At 51.4% G+C, this 21,034-nt stretch overlaps 1 protein-coding gene across 2 annotated transcripts in view; it reads left to right on the top strand.

The window, feature by feature from the left end:
- Positions 1 to 21,034, top strand: part of GALNT2 (polypeptide N-acetylgalactosaminyltransferase 2) — a 186,831-nt gene that overhangs the window by 117,833 nt on the left and 47,964 nt on the right. For both annotated transcript variants that reach the window (XM_074373197.1, XM_045522509.2), the window contains exon 3: positions 5,227 to 5,380. In XM_074373197.1, coding sequence (XP_074229298.1) covers positions 5,227 to 5,380 — 154 coding nt within the window. The remainder of the gene's footprint in view (positions 1 to 5,226; positions 5,381 to 21,034) is intronic.

The following is a 21,034-nucleotide window of genomic DNA, read 5'->3' as shown; positions in this document are numbered from 1 at the left end:
TGAGCCGCCCATGCCCTGACCTTGCGGGGCACAGAGCTGGGGCCTCCCCCGCCCCGGCCCATGCTGCCTGCCGGGTGCCTTGGACCACGCGTGGGTGTGATGGCCAGCTGGTCTCTGCTCGAGGGGTGCTGTGCTGTTCTCCAGTTGGGTTAAGATGGGCGGAAGGGGAAACCCCAGAACTCAGCTTGGAAGGAAAAGATAGATGTGACTCAAGGCCTGGTGGGTGGGTTAGTGGGGAGAGAAGAAACTGGATTCCAGGAAGTACCCGACTGCAGAGGCTTGCTCTGTGGGGGACACAGGGGTGATAGAGGAAGAGTATCAGTGGGCAGGTTTGCCACGTAAGTCAGAGATGGGAAGAGAAGAAATTGCTGGGCCTGAGCTGTGTGTCTGAGGGAGCAGCGTGTGGTGACAGCGGGGTGGTCAGTGGACAGGTATGCATCCTGCAGAGGGGACCAGCAGGCAGGAGTGGCAGGAGTCATCCTCCTGGTCCCCACCTTAGGACACCTTCCCCGCAGAGGTCCGAGCAGGGACTGGTCAGGCCCGTGGTGGTGGAGCAGGGGGATGTCTCATCCTTCTTTCAGGGCCTGGCTCTCTTCTCCCAGAGGCAATCACCCTGGACCCGTCTTCTCCCTGCCTGGACGTGGCGTGGTGCGGCCAGAGGGGCAGGAAAGGCTGCACTGTGACCTTCCCAGCTGGTCAGCTGGACTGGACGGCTCCAGGCCACGGGTCAGGGTACTGGACAAGGAAGACCATTGCTTCCTCCTTCCAGTAGCCCAGCCCTTGCCTGGACTGGCCTCCGCTCCCATCAGAGACCAGGTGGGCAGAAGAGCAGGCCAGAGTGACTGCGGTGCCCTGGGTCCCTGGAATTATCAGCAGAATGAGTGGAGGCAGTGGGTCAATGTCCACACCGTACAAGGGCTTTGCAGGGGGTTCGCCTTCGCTGTTAAATGTCTGCTGGTTCCAGGCTGGGCCCCCAGGGAGAAGAGAGCAGTGAGCAGCTGGTCCTGGGCCGAGTCGCTGTCCAGGGCCGGGCAGGAGGGAGAGGGAGTCTGATGTCCAGACTGGGAAGGGCCGGAGGATGCCGTAGGGAGGACACTGAAGGCTGAGCCCAGCAAAGCGACGCCAAGAATGCATCTCAAATTGCTTTAAATGAATGTATCTCTGAGTCCAGACCATGTGCAGACAGGGCACGGTGAGGGCCCACAGGGGTCCCTGGTTTCTGGGCCCCCCGAGCCAGCAGAGCAGGGCAAATAGCAGTTAGAGGTGAGCCACTTTGAGCTCTGCCCCGGCACAATTTTGAGTTAAGCTCTGAGGTGGAGTGGCGAACACCGCAAGGCCCTCTGACAGTAGGTGTGTGGGAAGGCCGTGGTCAGGAGGGAGCAGTGTGTGGGGAAGAGGGAAGAGGAAGGTCCCAGAGAGAGGCTGCAGCTGGGGACACCAGGGGGGCTTCCTGGAGGAGGTGGCTGCACTGGGAGGCAACTCAGCAGCCACAAGAACAGAGTAAGTGAATTGAAACGAAACAGCCCTGCCTTCCAGGATCACGATTTCTCCTGTGTGAGTGCACCCGGCGAGGGCTCTGGTGGACGGCAAGGGGAGGGAGACACGGTGTAGTAGGAGTTCACAGGTGGCCTTGGAGGGCTGGGGGACAAGGCTGACCAGAGTGGTGATTCGATCTCTGTAATTCGTGCTGACAGGTCAGAGGCAGAGGTGCCGCACTTGGAGCTGCTGTAGCTCCTTCTTGAGGGTACGGGAGGTGGGCGGGCTTCAGAGGGCACTGTTGAGAAATGCCTGCAAACCAATGCAGGGAGGTCTAGGGCCCACCGTCCGGCGCGGAATGGGAACATTCTCCAGGTGTGGGTGTCAGTGGCAGGAGACCCCCTGTGGGAGCCTCGTGCAGGGCTCGGTTGCTTCCTGGCAGCAGATGGTCAGCAGGCGCAGGTGCAGCCGGGGCTGCGGGCAGTGGGTGGGAGCAGAACCCGGCAGGAGGCTGGTCCCCGCCTGCCAGGAGCCCCTCCCGACCCCGGGAGAAACGGTGCAGCAGCCTGGGGGCCCTCGTGCTTCTCGGGGGGCGAGCTTGGCCTGGAAGGGCGGGGAGGCTGCCTGAGGGCGGGCTTGGCTGGAGTGGGGTCCGCACGAGGGCACGCAGGTGGGTCCTCTCACATGGCAGAATTTTCAGGAAGCATCGCCTTTTTCCAGAACCAGAGGCATCAACACTCGGGGTCGCACAGTTCCTCCTCCAGCTTGGCAGACCACCTCTAAGACCGGTCTGTCTGCTGGGAATGGATCTCGTCATAAGTATTTTCATACGCTCGTGTAATAAAGTTGCGGTGCCTGTTCTGTTTTCCTCCCATCTTGGTGGTTTTTGCCTTTTCGTGTCAAATTTTGTATCTCTGGGGTATTTTCCATCCACTGCTTGTGCTTAGCCAAGCCCATTTTCACTAGATTTTGGGGTATTTCTGGAAAGTCTTCACTTCTGATGGTCTTTCTGAAAATTTTAAAGAGGTGATGAAAGTGCAGGATGATTTGTGAATGTCATTTTTTTTTTCTTTCTGGAAAAGCAGCAAGTTACATACAGTGGATGTCATTAAAGAAAAAAATTGGTCTATTCAGACGCGGCACCTGTTGTTTTGACTGCTTCTCTCCAGCCTCTAACTTGTGCCCGCCCAGTTCCCAGTCGTGTGCACGCCTGGCTGCGCCCCTTTTGGCCTGGGAGTGGACCAGGCAGGTGTTCCCTCCTTGAACCCTGCTCCGTCTGCTTTCTCCTGCACCTGCTGTGGCCCCAGCAAGTCTGTGTAACACAGAAAGAACTGATTCCTAGGATGGTCCTTCCGCCTAGCGTTGTTCACATTGTGGGTTGTGACCCATCAGTAGAGGGTGGAGCCAGTTTTGTGAGCCACACTCACACAAAACAGTAGCATGTATGTGTTCGCAGGTCATAATGCGCCTGCGTTTACATCGTGACATCAGGCTGTGATGTAAGTTGTACGTCATGGTCAAGCATGTTTGAAAGTCCCCGCTGTGCTGTAACAGACTGCCAAGCTTTTAGGAAAGGAAAGCTGTGCGTCGCCTGTCTCCAGTAAAACGGTGTGTGCCTTGGGAGATTCACTGCCACCGGGCAAGGCAGGGCCCCCCGGAGAGCAGAAGAGGATGTCCGGTCAGAGGGCACGGGTCCCTGTGGGGTACCTCTGAGTGGGTTGCACCGTCTTTGGAGGTTGAAGAAAGATGCGTTTCTCTGACACCACGGTGGGCTTCTCTTGTGCAGCTCCTCCTGGTTACAACAAGATCCACAAGTATTTCTCGGGCTGTCTTAGCATGGAAAACATGTTTCCAAAACCATGTGCCGGAAACATTTTCTCTGAGGTGGAGGAGGACGCAGGCACTTGGCTGGCTCCTGTCGCCAGACATTCATGGGGCGGGGGTCAGTGGGGGGGAAGGGAGCTTGCGGGTTTTGGAATTGCTTTCCCACTTGGGAGGCCAGACCTCTGTGACCCTGAGCATCATTTCCCCGACAAGCAGCTGTGATGAGATGTGGATTTTGACCCGGCAGAACCATCGTAACAAGAAGCGGATGGGCTTTTAGATAGAAAATGTACTCTCCCGCTCCACGGCCTCAGACAAATCACACGTAGCTGAATCTCAGTTTCTCATCTCTGAAACAGAGGCAGGAACGCGGCAACATTCTTTCGATTGTGTACAAAGGGACCTGTGTTTGGAAAGCACATTTGTAGGTCCACACACTAGTGTCATTTCTCATTATTGATCTTGGACCAAACAACCCAGCATTTGAGGTGTTGCTGAAGAGACCTTGCCCTGCCTCCCACAAGCCCCCCACGCCTGCAGTGGGGAGTCCGTTTGCCTCCCTGACCAGCACTTCCTGGCTGGTTCTAAAACAGACAGCTTGCTCCCACCCCAGGGCCTTTGCACTGGCTGCTCTTCCCTCCCTCGGTTCTGGTGCCTCCCGGTCAGACCAGCCATTACAGAACAGCAGCCCCAGAAGTGCCTGCGCTTCGCCTCCAATTTCTTCACAGCACTTGTGACCACTTAGAATCTTACCATTTCATGGGGGGCAGGGTGGCTGTTACTGTTTCTCTCCCCCCCCCCTTTTTTTTTTTTAATTTGATTTGAGTTTGCTACATCTCCCAAACTGGCACTTCAAATCCTCGTGAAAAACCTTTTTTTCATTTTATGTATTTCTTTATTTTCAGGAAACTTAAATTCAAAGAATGAAAACCTTGCCCACGATCATATAGATAGCAAGTGGTATAAGTGATTTAAGCCCGAGGTGGACAGTGAGTCCCGACTCTTTGTCTCTAGTCCGTCTTTCCTTCCACCTGTCTCCCTCTGAGCATCAATGCCTTTGCTCAGTTTTCTGGCTCTGCCGTCTTACTCCCAGGCTTGTCCATGCTTGCCCCTCACCCCGGACTCTGGCACAAACTCCCAGGCCACTGTGTGTCCTCGCAGAACCTCGTGCTGGGCATTCTAGAGCCACAACGGCTGAGCTGCTCAGCTGAGTCGAGGCTGATGTGTGTGTGGACCTGCCAGGCCACCTCCCCGCCATTCCCTCCTGATGGCAGCGTGCGTGTGCCAGGCTGTGCGTGTCCTCGTGTGTGTGCGCCAGACTGTGAGTGTGCGAAGCCGCCTGTGTGCCTGGGGGTGTGTGCCAGGCGGCGAGAGCGCAGCCAGGCAGGCCCTCGCTTGCCTCCTCGCGGGGTCAGGGCAGCAGTGGCCGCAGGGAGTGTCTCTGCCGAGGTCTCCCCGGGGTGTAGTCATACCCTGCCCTTTACGGGTGTTGTTTGTTTGTTTAAACACGTACTTTGTTTTGCCTGATGTCACATGTTGGGATAGCTTGCTTTTCATTTGTGCAGGGCTGTTTGTCCCCGTGTCTGAGATGCTTTTGGCATCTCCGTGCTCCCTGGAAAGGAGGGCACGCAGATGGCGTCTCCCCTTAGACGAGGTGTGCGTGGAGCCATGCTCGTGGGAACTTTGATGGGCGTAGGGTTTTGTTCACTGGACAGATGCTCGCAGTCCAAGCCTTTAACTTTCACAGTACGAACTACCACCGTTCAGTAGTCAGCGTTTAGGGGTGAAGGGGCTTGCTTGGGCTGTCTGCAGAGAGTTTGCTGACTAAAATCGCCGTAAGCAGCAGGAACGCTGACACGCGCTCTGTGTGCCGAGCGCCCGGTCTCGTCCATCCTTGACCCACAGCCTCTGCTCTGCTCCTTCCAGGGAAAGTGCGGTGGCGAGACTTCAACCAGGAGGCTTACGTCGGCGGGACGATGGTGCGCTCCGGGCAGGACCCCTATGCCCGCAACAAGTTCAACCAAGTGGAGAGTGACAAGCTGCGGATGGACAGAGCCGTCCCTGACACCAGGCATGACCAGTAAGTGCTCAGCCAGCTGCGGCCGGGCCGCCACCCAGGGCCACCGGCTCCCTCACAGCCGGTCCCTTTTACCGTGAGGCTCATTTTTGGGGTTACTCTGGGGCTCTGAGCACGTGCTGGATCTTTACAGGGTCCCGAAACAAGGACAGTTCCGAGGCACGTGGCCCTGGAACTTGCCCTGAAGGAAGTGAAGGAACTACCTGGGATCAGGTCCTCGTCCTTCCGAGGCTGTGGGTTGCTGGTCAGAGCCTGAGAGTCAGCAAGAGAAAGTTGTGTTACGGCCCTCGTGTCCCTAGCATTTGTCCTTTTTAAAACCCATTCATAGAACATAATTCTCCATTGTCCACGCCTCCCTGGGAGGAAGATCTAAAGTCTTGCTTCGTGTAATGTTCTAGAGACTAGAAAGGGGAAAGAAACAGCCCGGCAGGACAGATGTTCAACTGAGCAGAAACCAGAGGCAGGAGGGCCGGGGCCGTCTCCCCCCTCCGCATGCTCCGGGGGAAGGCTTCGCTCGCACCCTTCCTCTGGTTCCTTCACGAACTGGGATGTCTCAGGACCCTCTCATGTGCATTTTGTCACCACTCAGCAGGGAAGTGCCATGTCCATCACCCTCACTGCCACTCTGCACCCATGGGGCTTGCTAGTAAGGCTCTTTGATTGGGAGGCTGTTCACATTGGGGTCCCCAGGGGGTTAGTCTGGTTTTATTAAGAGGTAAGGAGGGCAGCTGTTTTTCTGGGTGCCTGCTAGGCCTCCTTGCTCACCCGGGGACCTTGAGAGTCGTTCATCCATCGTGGAAGGGCATGTGGAAGACACTTCCACCGTGACTCAGATGCTGTGCTGGGGTCCTGGGGTTCCAGGCAGAGGAGTCTGTCCTGCCGGGGCTGGTGGGGAGGTGGCGGTGACGGGGCAGTGGGAATTGAGGGTGTGCAGTGCTGCCCTAGGATGGTCTGCCCCAGATCAGTGCATCCGGGGCCCAGGTGAGTCCTGAGCTGGAGGACTCCGGGCAGGAGGACAGGGACCAGCTGTGACACGCAGCCCTGGGCCTCTGGAGGGCCAGCCGGGGGCCCTGTGTCTCTGGGTGCGAGTTCCAGGGATTGGGGATGGGTAAGCTGAAGAGATGAGAGCCACCAAGCTGCGCAGGAACACGTGTTAATGTTTGGCTTTGTTTTCTAAGTTTTTAGCTTACATCAAAGGAAGATTGTCCACTTCTGTCCTGCTTTCTAGGGAACTTTGTGCCTCTCCCTGCTCTTAATAGCATTTTTGGGTTCTAGTCAGCTCTGTTTACCCAGAGCAGCTCCCAGATGTGTAGACGTACAGTTCTTTCAGACCTGGGAATAAATGTGTGTGTGTGTGTGTGTGTGTGTGTGTGTGTGTGTGTGTGTGTGTGTGATATAATAATGTTTTATGAGCATACATACCATACGTGATACCAAGAATCTCATCATTTTTCTAAATCCAGCCCAGAAGATGGTCTTTGTGTAATATTTCCTGTAACCTGCTGGGCTCCTGGTCAAAGTCAGCATGGGTAGCTTGTAGGTACCCTATGCAGAGTAGCAGGTGCTGAGCTGGGATCCAGGAACCCCCAGGGGCCGTGGTGGGCTCTGGGATGCTGGGAGTTTCCTGAATGAAGCTGTGTGCACAACCACAAGGTGGTACCCGCCCTCACGTCTGCAGAGGCGGAGCCCAGGAGCCCAGCTGCATGCGTCCCCACCGCCCTCATCCCCAGGCTGACTGGATCCTCTGCACCCAGTGGAGGCACTGAACGTGAAGGTTGTCCTCGCTGCATGGAGAGGAATGTTTGTAACTTGCCCAGTGATGAGGAGCAGCTGACGTGAGGCCAGAAAGGGTCAGGACCGCTTTTAAGAGGGGCGTGGCCTAGCTCAGGAGGGTGGTTCAACTTCTAGCAGAACCTAGCTCAGAAATGCCTGGAATCAGCCGCTTGGAATTACACCTCCGTGGGATGGCAGGAGCTGCACTTCATGTGATGGTTTAGGGGCTGGTTTTCCTGCTGTGACTTTCCCTTAGAGCCGAGAGAAAAGGCTGTCCTTTCTCGCGGCTCATCCACGTGTGGGCTGGGGTTCTGTCTCCATAGCCAGTCCCTTAAATGTCCCCCAAACCATATATATATGTATGTATGTGTGTGTGTATATATATATATTTTCTTTTTTTCAGTTTTTGAAATATGCGTTTGTCCCAACAGATGTTTGAATATTCACCCCGCAGTGGGCTGTGTTTAGGTGGCTTTAATTTTAGTTCCAGCTACTGTGTCGTGTTCATTTGCATGTGTTAAAGGAGCAGCTGGCATGCCTTCCACGTTGGTTGGATTTGGGCTAAATTAAAGTCTCCCCCAAAGTCATTTGGATGCCTGGAGCCAAGCCAGTGTCCTGTCCTCAGAGTCTAAGCTTCAGAAGAACCAATAGCATCGAATGTCAGGTTAAGGAGATCAAGTTACGGCTTTGACTACGCCCCCGACCCCCCCCCCCCCCCCGGTAGATCTAATAGATGCTGAAGCACTTGACCTTCCTATGTAAATACTGTATTTTTTTTGGCTCTGCAATATCTCCCTTTGTGGAGACCTATGGAAACGCTTGCCTGGCGGAACTCAGCCTTCACTCGTGATAAATCTGAAAGCAGGGCAGATGGAGGTTAATTAAGATCAGGGTTTTCGGAGTCATGTAGACTCTGGTTGAAATCAGACCCTCCAGTTCCTAACTCTGACGCCTTTGTTATTTATGAGATGATGTAACGTTATGACGGCTGGTTACTGTGAGGGTTAAACGCTATGTTCCCGAGGGCTGGCTCCTCCTCCCCTGAGATTGTGTTCCAGAGCACCCCCCAACCTCCTTGCCCAGGAGTGCGGCCCCCAGCCCCACCCCAGCACCCCCAGCCCTCTTCCCCGCTTGATTGATCCCCGTGATGCCCCTCACCACCTACACCCCACGTGTCTGGCTTCTGCATGCGTTCATCTGAATTTACTCATGGAGCAGTGGTTTCCATCTGGGATCGTCATTCTGACCACACCCAGCACTTGATAAACTCAGTATTTGTTGAGTTGTTGAGTTGGGTGAACGGCCTGGTACAGTGTCTGGCATACAGTGAGTGCCCAGTAAGTCATTAACACACGGAGAGTCGGAAAAGAACAAGGAGAGGGGCAGGTTTAGCTCAGGGGTAGAGCGCGTGCTTAGCATGCGTGAGATCCGGGCTTCAGTCCCCAGTCCCGCCATTAAAACAAATAAATTAATAAATTTTTTTAAAAGAACAAGGAGAACAAAAGGGAGATTTGTAAGCAGTAAATAAGGGAGGTCACACGAACCCCAAGGTGATCCGCAGATAACGGTTCTGTGCTGGGTTCTCCCAGGACTGGAAAGTGACACTGGTACAATCTGCCCCTTTATTCACTGTCCCCTGGGGCAGCTCCAAGGAGTCAGAGGTTGAGAGCCTTGCAAACAAACAAACAAAAACCTCACACTCCGGAGCTATTCTTTATTTACCTTTTTAAGTATGTAACAAATACTGTGCCAAGAAGACACATTTACACTTAGGAGGACGTGTAGAAAAGCCCGCAGTGAGTGAAATACTCAATATGACACACAGCAACTATGAGACTCTCTAAAATCAGAAGGACGGCAGAACATCCTGTTCTTGAAAGTGCGGTTTCTCAACACACACACACCCCCCAAAAGTGTCTGTCTACCTTGTTTAATGTTATTTGAAATTTCAAAGAAATTATCATGACTTAAAAAGCACATGAAGCCAGTGGGGAATTTGAAGGTGCTTTTTCAGACGATTCATTCCATCTCCTGCTCACCTCGGGGAAGCTATCGTTGTTGCCCTGGTGAAAAATAAAAGGGACGCAGCATTGAAGGCGATGGGAGGCTGTCTGTGTGTTCTGAAGGCAGAGCCGACAGGGTGTGCTCACGACCAGGCGAGGAACAGGCCCCGTGAGCTGGAGGAGGCTGTGAGCCGGAGCCCGCCTAGGGGACGGGTCAGAAGTTAAAATTCAGACATGTTGTAAAGTTCAAGATGCTCTAGGCTTCTAACGTGGGCAGGTCTGTTTTGTAGGTGTTTGGAAATGTGTCAGGACAAGGTCTTGTGGGAATGGGAATTTGGGAGTGTTTGGTGTACAGGTGTTATTTAAAACCGTGAGAGGGAACCAAGTTCATACCTTATAGCACAAGGAACTATATTCAGTATCTTGTAGGAACTTATGGTAAAAAAGAATATGAAAATGAATATATGTAAGTTCCCATATGACTGGAGCACTGTGCTGTACACCAGAAATTGACACAACATTGTAAACTGATTGTACTTCAAAAAAATATATATATATATAAAATAAACCCTGAGCTGGGACATTGTCCCCCTGGCAGGGAGGAGAGAGGCCAGGGGCCGAGCTCTGGATGCTCCAGCACCAGGTCCTCAGCCTCGAATGTAAAGCCAGGGCTGCCTTGGAGTACAGTCCCACACGCAGACGGCTCTCGGCCTCCCCTGGTGCCAAGGCCCCAGGCAGAAATGCTCTGCTGCTCGATTCAGATTCAGTTTTTGAGTATTTAGATTTAGATTTAGATGGTTTAGATTTAGATTTAGATTTAGATTTGGATTTCAATTTCAAGTAGGGACATTATGAGGAGGTGATGCCTCCTAGGAGCTGACTCAGAGGGCTGGGTGTGGTTTTGTGTGTGTGTGTGTGTGTGGGTGTGTGTGTCTGTGTCTGTGTTTGCCCAGGACTGCATCTGATGGGAAAGTGAAGGCTGGAAGTGGAGTGGGACCCGGGAAGTTTATGGAACACGATTCTGTTGGCCACAGAGATGGTTTACTCTGAAGTGGTTTATATAAGCAAAATCAAATAAACCCTTCAGGGGAGAAACGCTATCTTGTTTTCTTTTTTCCGCCTCGGCCGACACTGTTCCTTTTCATTTAGTTATGTAATAAGTCCCTTAAAAACGAGGACCCCATGGTAAAGGAACTGATTTCCTGCAGGTTTCAAAAGTTAGATCATCAGAAAACTCCTCCTTGTGTTTCCACCCTTTCCTTTTATCACTAAGTTAAAAATGAAGGGTTATGAGGGGAGGGGACAGCTCAGTGGCAGAGCGCGTGCCTAGCATGCGCGAGGTCCTGGGTTCAGTCCCCAGCCCCTCCATTAAAAAATAAATAAATAAACCTAATTACCTTCCCCCAGAAAATAAATAAATAAATATTTTAAAAAAAAAAAAAAAAAAGAAGGGTTTTAAAACATTTCTGTGTCTGAAATCCAAGTGTTGCTCCTGAGACTGGGGCTGGCTGGACCGTGTCTGCACCAGGGTCCTCCTCCCGGAGAGAACTCTGTCTGAGTCCCCGCACCTGATAGATGTACCTGGCAGCCTTTCCATCAAGAGCAGATTGTGTTACTCGGTTTATAAATTACAGTTGTAAGGTTTGGCTCGGTTTCGTTTAGAAGAATGACTAAAAGACTTCGTTTTGACCAGTTTTTTCTAAAGATGTCTGTCTTTAATGCAGTGCAAACAAGAGATCAGAACTGCTGAGGGGCTATTTTTTTTTTAATATTATTTTTTAGAAAATTTCAGCCTGAGGGCAGACACTTAAGTAATGGGCTGTGCGGTTCCCCCCGGTGGGATGTCAGCGTTGATGTCAGTCGTTTTAAAAGAGCGAGCGGTTCATCAGGCTTAAACGTTGTGGGCAGGGATGCGGTCCAGACGTCTCATTGTTACTCGGGAAGAGTAAACACTGCTGAAGCCAAGGAAGAGTTCTTAGCGTCACCTCGGCAGCTCGGCGTGAAGCTCTGAAGGCCTAGTCATTGTGAGCGCCAGGGTCCTGTTTTTCGGAGACCAGAAGGTCCAGGGAAACAAGAGGAAGCCCAGCGCCAGAGGGCGTCCCCGCCCCTTGTTGGTGGCTCCGTGAGTGGGGGTCTCCCCCCCGGGGGGCCCAGGGCCTTGTTTGTACATCACATCTTATTTAGGAAAATAGTGTCACAGCTGGGCCTCTGTTGTGGCCGAGGCTCCACCTGCTCCTGCCTCCGCTCTGCGGGGCTCACTGAGCTCACCGCCCCCCGGGCCTGGCAGACCCTCCCCCAACCTCTGATGTCCCCCCGGGCAGGGTCCCGGTGAACGAGGCTGGATGGATGTCAGCAGAATACATACCTGATAAAGGATTTGTGCTCAGATTGCAGCAAGAACTCTAGAACAAACCCCATTAGAAACGGGTAAAGGTCGGAACAGAGTTGGCCAAAGAAGATACACAGATAAGAAATAAGGCCACAGGGACACACTCAACATCATATCATACAGCATTAGGGAAACAAGTTAAAACAACAGTGACCTAGCACCGCACACCTACTAAACTCCAAAAACAAAAAACCAAAAAGACAGTGCTTCCCAAAGCAGGGCCCGCTTGCTTGCTCCGGGTTGAGGTGGCCTTGGTGGCATTTGTGGCTGGTGGGGCTGGAAGGGGTTTGGCTGTGGCGTCACAGCCAGCCCTAAACGTCTGTCCCGGGATAACAGTAACAAAGCACTAACCGCCGTGGTGGTGGTGTCACAGCCTGTGCTCTGCCTTTAATGCGCGTTCAGTTTCAGTCTGGGGAGCCCTCCTCCGAAGTCGGCAGGGATGTTACGCTCTGGTTGACGTCACACCCCTGCATTCAGGGCCCACGTCCAGAAAGTGCAGGGGCCTCCTCGACTCGGGAGGCACGGCTCTGGGTGGCCCCCACCTGCTGGGCGGAGGCAGCTCCTCCCCTGTCCTGCGCGGGCAGGGTCGGGGTGGAGGTTGGCAGGCGGTTGGGGTAGCCCCGGGCCCCTGTCCAGGTGCCACCTGTGTCCGGGGGGCATGGGATGGGGTTTGTCACCTGTCTGTGAGGCCTGAGGTCACGCAGGGCGGGGCGGGGAGGGATGGGAGCTCTCGGCACCTAGGTTTCCCGCTCACGGTCCCGTCTCCTAGACGTGGCCACCTCGACGCCTCCCCTGCATACGCGTCTTTTCTACTCCCGGCTTTCGGGCATGAGTCTTTGGCACGAGGCCTGAGTGCACCCAAAAAGCAGGAAGAGCTGGGTACTGGGGTCTGGCGGCCGAATTCCCGAGAGAACTCGCCTCCTGCTGACACAGTCCTAAGAAGCTGAGAACAAGTGAGGCTTCTGTTCTCCTTTTCCCACCTCTTGTTCCCCAAGGAAGTGCAATGGCCAAATGCACTGTTTCCGTCCCCCAGGAACATTGCTCATGACCTTGGGGAGGTGAGACCGCGGGCTTGTGTGTCATGCATGTGACCTCCCTGTCCCGGCCGGGGGAGGCTCGGCAGGTGCAGGACGCGTGCGGCCAGGCAGTTGGGGCTGACCAGCTGCAAGTCTTTTTGCTTTAACGCCACCCCCTCCCAGCCCATCCCCGGGCCTAACTTGCACCTTATGTGCAAAATTCAGACCAAAACCATGTCCCTTTGCTTTTTGGTTGTTCGATTTTTATTTTTCATGTTTTTATAAAGCCGACTCCAAGTTTTTAGCACCAGACTACTCTTCTTTCCCCTTTATGTGTACTTCCTTTTGGACCACTTTGGGCCTTATCTGCATGTCAGTTAAAGGATGCTCTGTGCCTGGGTGAGAGGGTGAGGCTTAGGCAGTCGAGACCCAGTCTGTATCTGTGTCTGTCAGCAAACATGTCTGTAGAACTTGGTCCCGAGGGCCTGTCCACCCTGTGGCTCGGTCTCCCCAGCTGTCCCTCGGGGTTATCATTTGGGCAGAGGTGGGATGGTTCTACACGAGTAATGTATTTTTATTTCTTTATTCTCTGGTCCCTCTTCCCACCACCGTGGGGTAACAGTGATGACCTTGAACGTTGTCTGTGTCCTTCGGGATCTTGCAGAGAGGTAGGAGAGGCCGGCGCTCCGCAGCAGGCAGGGTAACAAGCCGACTCTGCATCGGGCTTCACAGAGCTCTCTTTGCATCTTAGACCTGTTGGCGAGTTTCCGTTATCCTCTCCTAAGACCCTTTTGTCATTGCGAAGCACCTTCTTTATCGCTAATAACACTTTCTGTTTGCTCAGCATCCATACAGGGAACCACCTTCCTTTAATTCAATTTTTTTTGCAGCTTCCAACCTTCTTGTGCCCTTAAAGTATATTTTCTATAGGTAGCAGAGAGTTGGGGTTTTTGGCTTTCTGTCTTGGAGTATTTAGTCCTCTTACATTTAGTGGAAGTACTGGTGGGATGTTTTGGTCTAATCGTCGCGTGTCCCTGTGTCCCGTTCGTCCCACTTGTTTTGTGTTCCTTGTCCTCTCTTTTCATGCTTCCTTGGAATTACGTATTTCCCGCTCTGTTAGCTTGTTACGTCTGACTTTAATAAGTGTAATACAGGTGAATATTTTCATTGCCTCCTGAACGATGTACTACTTTCTCTCCTCTCCCTTTTATGCCTTACTGTCCTGTGCTTTGATTCCCTCTTTATGTGCAAACCCCACTGGCCATCTCTTACTGCTTTGTGCAGTAAATCTCCTTTAGGTTTATCTCCATTTGGTATTTCCATTTTTCCTCCTTTCATTTTTCCCAGTTCTCATAGAACCTCTGTGAGTGTTTCTCTTCCTGCCAGTTTGCGGGCAATGAATTCTATCCTTTTATTTGCCTGAAAAATCATCTTTCCTTCACTTTGGTTTTTGAAGAGTGTTTTCACTGAACACAGCCTTGCAGGTTGAGAGGTGCTGTCTGCACTCTTCTGCTGTCCTTTCCTTGTCTTCTGGCCCCTGCTGTTTCTGGTGAAATATCAACCATTGTCTTCTTGTTGCTTTCTGAAAACATTCTGACTTTTTCCTCTGGCCACCTTCCAGATGCTCCTCTTTGTCTTTGGTTTTCAGCAGTTTTACCAGGATGCGCCGAGGTGCTTTCTTTGCACTGAGCCCGGTTGGGGTTTGCAGACGCCCCCGACGCTGGAGCTTCTTGTCTTTCGTCAGTTTTTCTTGTGCCCCATCTCCCTTGGGCCCTAATTTACACCACATGCCAGGTCCCTCTTATACTCTTTTCTGTGTTTTTTATTCTGCTTTATTCCCTGAGCTTCAGCCTGGATATAATTCTGTTGGCTTCATTTCCAGTTCACTAATTTTTTCCTCCACTTTTAAAAAATCTTTTCTGCCCCACAGTTAACATCATACTTAATGGGGAAGAGCTGAAAGCATTCCTTCTAAGATCAGGAACCAGACAAGGATGCCCACTCTCACCACTTGTATTCAGCATAGCTTTGGAAGTCCTAGCCACAGCAGTCAGAGGAGAAAAAGAAATAAAAGGAGTCCAAATCGGAAAAGAAGTAAAACTGTCACTGTTTGCAGATGACACGATACTATACATAGAAAACCCTAAAGAATCAAACAGAAAACCACTAAAACTCATGAATGAATTCAGTAAAGTTGCAGGATGCAAAATGAATGTACAGAAATCGGTTGCATTTCTGTGCACTAACAATGAAACAGCAGAAAAAGAAATTAAGGAAACCATCCCTTGTACCATCGCACCAAAAGGAATAAAACACCTAGGAGGCAAAGGGCTTGTGTCCAAAAACTGTGAGGCGCTGATGAAAGAAATTGAAGACGACACAAAAAAAATCTTCTCTGCTTTCAAATCCCATCTCTTGAATTTTAAATTTCAGTGACTGTGTTTTGTTGTGTGTGAACAACTGCAGAGATGGTTCAAGGCTCTCGCTGGTGTCTTCCTCCTCCCAGAAGGACCTAGTCTTCCTCTCTGGCAGGCGGTTAAAATAGGGCAGGTCGACTAGCTCAAGTCTGCACTTGAGCTGGAGTAAAGCTGGGTCCCGTCCTTTGTGGGAGGGCTGGCGAGCTTCCAGCCCTCTTGTGCTCCTGGGAAGCAGCCCTTTGGGATTCTCCCTGGAAGTCTGAGCTGTTTATATCATAGGCTGTCTTCCTCGGCACCGTCACCTGCAGCCTAGCCTCCCTGCCCCGTCACTCCTGCAGGAGCTCAGCGTGGCCCCCTCCGCAGAGCCGGCACGTCCCGGGCTCGCTCATCCTCTGGGCTCCACAGGGCTTGGGGAGAGGAGGGTGAGAAAGGGCAGAACCTACTCTCGGGGGCTCCTCCTCCTCCTGTGAGCCTGGCCCTCCAGCCCCTGGCTGCCTTGTTAACCTCCAGTGCCTTCAGAGTGATTTTTTGAGTGTGTTTCCGCCAGCATTTCTTGTTGCTTTCGGTGGGTGGGTGGATCCACCACAGGGAACTTGACTACCGCTGAGAGCGAGAAAAAAACCTGAGTGTTTTATTTGGAACCAAATTCCGTATGAAGTTCATGGTTCATAAATTTTGCCCTGAGGAGCCGTGTCTGTCCCCCGAGGACAGTAGTACATGGAAATAACAATGAGCTGGAAGGTGGGGGGGGGGCGTGTAATTTTTGTTAGTGGCTCCGCCACTCACTCCTAGACTAAGGTTGAAATAATCTCTCTAAACCCTGGGTTTCTTATCTGCAAAGCGGTAACGCCCACTCTGCCCATCTTACCCTTGTTCTGTGAAAGGACTTTATAAACGGCAGACAAGCACAGGATGTTGTCACGTTGCTGTTGTGTGTGAGTGTGTGAAGCCAGCTTTGGGTCCTCGATTAAGCCTTGCTCCCAACACGCGTGTGACGTGGCGCGCCCTCAGCCTCCTGAGGGCTTCAACTTTGTCGTCACTTAGGCTGCATATTTCAGCTTTTCTAAAACGACGTGGTCTCAGGGATTCCTCTCGGCTTCTCTGGTGAGCTTGAACGCAGCAGCAGCAGCGTCAGTGTAGGATCCGTGCAGCCTTACGCCAGAACACCTGCCTGCTTACTGTGGCACTGACCGGTCCACGTGTGCTCTGGAGTGTCCCATGTTAGTGATGGAATCTGCGAGAACCCAGCTCCCCTTTGCAATGGGTAAAATTAAAAGTGCAGACTTTTAAAATAACACCCGTCGTAACTGCATTGGGTCAACCGTGATTTCCTCCTTCTGACAATGATAAGAAAAGAAATTCACGTGTCTTTGGAAATTCAAGTCTGTTAAAAGAAGGAAGTATTCCAATAGGAGTATTGCACTTGGATCTGACGCTTTATAGTCAGTGTTGGTTTCTTTTTACTCTCGCATTCGTGGCGTTCATTCAGCAAGCATTGAGTGCTTACTGTGTGACGGGTAGTCTTCTGGTCACCGGGGAAACAGCAGTGAACAAAACTGATAAAAATTCTCAGCCATCACAGAGCTTACGTTAAGGGAGTGACAGGAGAAGACGGCAAAACAAATCACCAAATTATAGGGAATGAGACAGTGTTAAATGCAGTAGAGAGATATGGGTGGAGGTCAGGGCATGTGGGGTCAAGGCTGAAGGTCCAGTATTAAATGGGTGGTTAGCAGAGCAAAAGGAACAGTCCACAAAATGAAAAGACAGCCTATGGAACGGGAAGGAATATTTGCAAATCATGTATCTGATAAGGGGCTAATATCCAGAATCCTTAAAAACTCACATAACTCAATAACAAAAATTATAATAATCCTATTAAAATATGGGCAAAGGACCCGAATAGACATTTTTCCAAAGAAGACATACAGTTGGCCAACAGGGACATGCACAGGTGCCCAGCATCACTAACCATCAGCAAAATGCAAATCAGAGCCACGGTGAGACCTCACCTCACACCTGCCGGAATGGCTGTCATCAAAAAGACCAGAGACCACAGGTGGTGGTGAGGCTGTGGGGCACCCTTGTGCTCTGTGGGTGGGAGTGTAAGTGGGTGCAGCCACGATGGGAAACAGTGTGGAGGTTCCTCAGGAAATTAAAAATAGAACTACCATACGATCCAGTAACTCCACCTCTGGGTATTTATCCAAAAGAAATGAGACCACTGTCTGGAAGAGATAATCTGCACCCGCGTGCTCTCAGCAGCCTTATTTATAATGACCAAGACGTGGAAGCAGCCTAAACGTTCACTGACAGGTGACTGAAAAAAGAAAATGTTATACACACAGACACATACGTGCGCGCGCGCGCACACACACACACATACGTTGGAATGCTACTTGTCCTTAAAAAGAAGGGAATCCTGCCATTTGCACCAACATAGATGAACCTTGAAAGCATTGTGCTAAGTGAAATAAGTCAGAGAAAGACAAATACTATATGATCTCATATGTGGATTCTTAGAAGGAGAAAAAAAAAACTCTTAGAAAAAGTGATCAGATTTGGTTACCAGAGCTGGAGGTGGAGGGCGGGGGAGTTGGATGCAGGTAGTGGAAAGGTGCAAACTTCCAGCTGTAGATCAGCCCCGGGGATGGGGTGTGCAGCGTGGTGACTGCAGTTAACAGTACTGTGTGGTGTATTTGAAAGTTGCTAAGAGAATAGATCCTAGTGTTCATCACAAGGAATAAAAGGTTTTTTTCCCCCCTTTCTTTCCTTTTTTGTATCTATAGGAAATGATTGCTGTTAACATTGTGGTGCTCATTTCACAATATATGTAAGTTAAGTCATGAAGCTGTGCTCCTGAGATGTATATGATGCTGTAGGTCAGTTATATCTCAATAAAACCAGGGGGAAATCACAAACAGGTGGTTAAGGAAGGTCTCACTGACAGGGAGGCATTCAGGCAGAGATCTGAGGGAGGGGAGAAGGAGGTGGCCGTTTGGATAGCAGGGAAGGGAGTTCCCATTGGGCGAAGTAACAAGGGAGAGTTCCCAAGAAGGGGTGTGCCAGGCGCGCAGGGACGGCGAGGCGCCGGAGCGGCTGGGAGCTGGGCCCTGGGAAGCCACGAGGCTGATCCCGAGGGTGTGGGGCTCCCTCCGCGGTGGAGGCACTGCAGATTTTAGAGCAGAGGACCAGCATGGTCCGGGTGAGGCTTGTGAAGGCTCAGTCTTTCCAAGGTTGCTGCGTTCAGGCCAGGCTGATGGGGCGGAGTTGGGGGTGGGTGGGATATTCAAGGCTGGAAGTGGAGAAGCCTGTGGATGTAACGGGGCGTGGACAGGGGAAGCAGTGGAGGTGGTGAGCAGTGAGCTGTGGTTGGATTCTGGACGCGTCGTGGAGGTGGTGGGACAGACGTGCTGCAGGGCTGGGTGTGGAGCTGAGGGCGAGGCAGGGCTGGACGGGCTGTTCCCTGAGAGGAGGAGCGGAGTAGCCTGATGGTTGGGGCGTGGGGGGGTGCCCCCAGGATGCCCACGTTAGGACCCTGGTCCTCCGTTCCCCGCTGCGCGGCCGGGGCATGTCGAGTTCCTCAGGTGTGAGTTAGGGTAGGAACAGCACGCATCTCACAGGGCCGTTGTGAGGACTGAGTGACTTAAGGCTTGTCGGTCACTGAGCACGTAGTAGGACGTCTCTAGGCCAAGGGAGGAGCTGCTCGGACGGGCAGGATTTAGGATCCAAGTGCAAGTGTCAGGTGGGTGGATGGAGATACACAACACTTGAGTCCGGGGACGCGTCGGGGATTTCATGGCACTTATAGATGGTATTTAAAACCATTTTGTTGTGCATCCCCGAGCGTGTGGTAGTAAACGTGGAGATGTTCTGACCACCAGAGTCAGCTTAAGTGACTCAAGCTTTGTTCTGTGCGGAGGTTTTCTCTTGTGGTGATTGTCAAATTTCCTCTGGCATCTGTGCTCTGACCCTTCAAACCAGCACCTTTTTCTTGTTGGTCATTCTTTTGAAAATCCTCTCAGATCAAGGGCATAGGCCAAAGTACTTCTTCTTCATTTTTTTAATTGAAGTGCAGTCAGTTACAATGTGCCAATCTCTGGTACACAGCACAATGTCCCAGTCTTGCATATGCATATATATATATTTATTCATTTTCACTTTTTTCCATTAAAGGTTATTGCAAGATATTGAACACAGTTCCCTGTGCTATACAGAAGAAACATTTTTAAAATTTATTTTTATATATAGTGGCCAACATTTGTAAATCTCAAACTCCCAAATTTATCCCTTCCCATCCCCTTTCCCCAGTAACCATAAGATTGTTTACTAAGTTTGCAAGTCTGTTTCTTTTTATAGATGAGTTCGTAGTGTCCCTTTTTTTTTACATTCCACATATGAGTGATATAGTATTTTTCTATCTAGCTTATTTCACTTAGAATGATGACTTCTAGGTCCATCCGTGTTGCTGCAAATGGCATTATTTTATTCTTTTTATGGCTGAGTAATATTCCATTGTATAAGTATACCACAGCTTCTTTATCCAGTCATCTGTTGATGGACATTTAGGTTGCTTCCATGTCTTGGCTATTGTAAATAGTGCTGCTATGAACATTGGGGTGCAGGTGTCATTTTGAAGTAGGGTTCCTTCTGGTTACATGCCCAGGAGCAGGATTCCTGGGTCATATGGTAAGTGTATTCCTAGTCTTTTGAGGAATCTCCATACTATTTTCCACAGTGGCTGCACCAACCTGCACTCCCACCAGCAATGTAGCAGGGTTCCCTTTTCTCCACAGCCTCTCCAGCATTTGTGATTTGTGGACTTTTGAATGATGGCCATTCTGACTGGTGTGAGGTGATACCTCATTGTAGTTTTGATTTGCATTTCTCTGATAATCAGTGATATTGAGCGTTTTTTCATGTGCCTGTTGGCCAAGGTACTTCTTGTTCTTGATACTCATATCCAAGTGTTAGCAGTAGACCCTGGAGAATTCCCTGTGTTGTTCTGGGCTGGAATGGACACAGCCCAGCCTGCAGGACCCTGAGTGCCGAGTGGCCTAGGGTGCCTTTCTGGCATCCCTCTCGATAGCTTCTTCCTCTCACTGCCTCTCTTGGTCCATACAGCCCCTGGTTCCTCCCCTTAGGATTACTGCAGGCGCCCCTCAGGTCACCCGGTGGGTCCCCCAGACCCATATTCCCGACGTGCCAGCCCTGCCTGTTTCTTCCTTTGCAAGAAGCAACTAGAGACACCCAGACACCAGCAGCTGTGACGCCTTCCTGGCCTGGCAGAAACATCCTGCCGCCGGCCTCCGCCTCTTCCCCACTCATCTCCCTCTTGACCTTTAATGGGATGTAGTCCAGCAGAGTTGGCATTCTTTCCAAACAGGCAGCATTGGTTGCTCCATGTCTTCTTTCACGGTATTCTGGTTCTTCCAGAACCTTCCCCAAGGGAAGTGTCCCTCCAGACACAGCTTGCCTGGCTTCTTCCACAGACAACCTCTGGCTACCCCCCCAAGACACCCCACACCGTCTGTGCTGCATACTGGACGGGCTCCCTTGCTTCCCAGCGTCTCTAGGAAGCTTCTGTGGGGCAGAGGCTATCTCCTCAAAACCTCAGAGTCTTGGGGAATTCAGTAGGTATTTTTGACTCCAGGGAGGTGTTATGGTACATTCCAAATTTACTAGATAATATCCTTCAGTCCTGGGGCAGTCCCTTATCATCAGACACACTAAGATTTTTGCAGCGGAATTTACGCATATGCACACAGGGTAATATAAAGATCAGGCATCAGGTCCACTTTCGCAACCAAATACAAATACAACGTTGTTTTAGGGGGCTCAGACTTTAGGCCTGTAGATTAGTTATTATGGACCCCTACCAGGCAAAAAGAAAAAGAGCAAAGTTAATGTCTTTCTGCTGCTGCACAATGAGAGAAAGTCCTGGAGGAACCCGAGCCCACTCCGGGGTCACCAGAGTCTGGATTGAGGCAACCCAGGCTAGCTCTTAGGTGTATGAGATGGTAGCAGGGAAGCCATCAAAGGGAGTAGGAACCCCCAGG

The sequence above is a fragment of the Camelus bactrianus genome, chromosome 11 (assembly GCF_048773025.1).
Source record: "Camelus bactrianus isolate YW-2024 breed Bactrian camel chromosome 11, ASM4877302v1, whole genome shotgun sequence".
Lineage (NCBI taxonomy): Eukaryota > Metazoa > Chordata > Mammalia > Artiodactyla > Camelidae > Camelus > Camelus bactrianus.
Note: the sequence above shows the minus strand (reverse complement) of the source record. Positions and strands in the feature narration are given on the sequence as shown.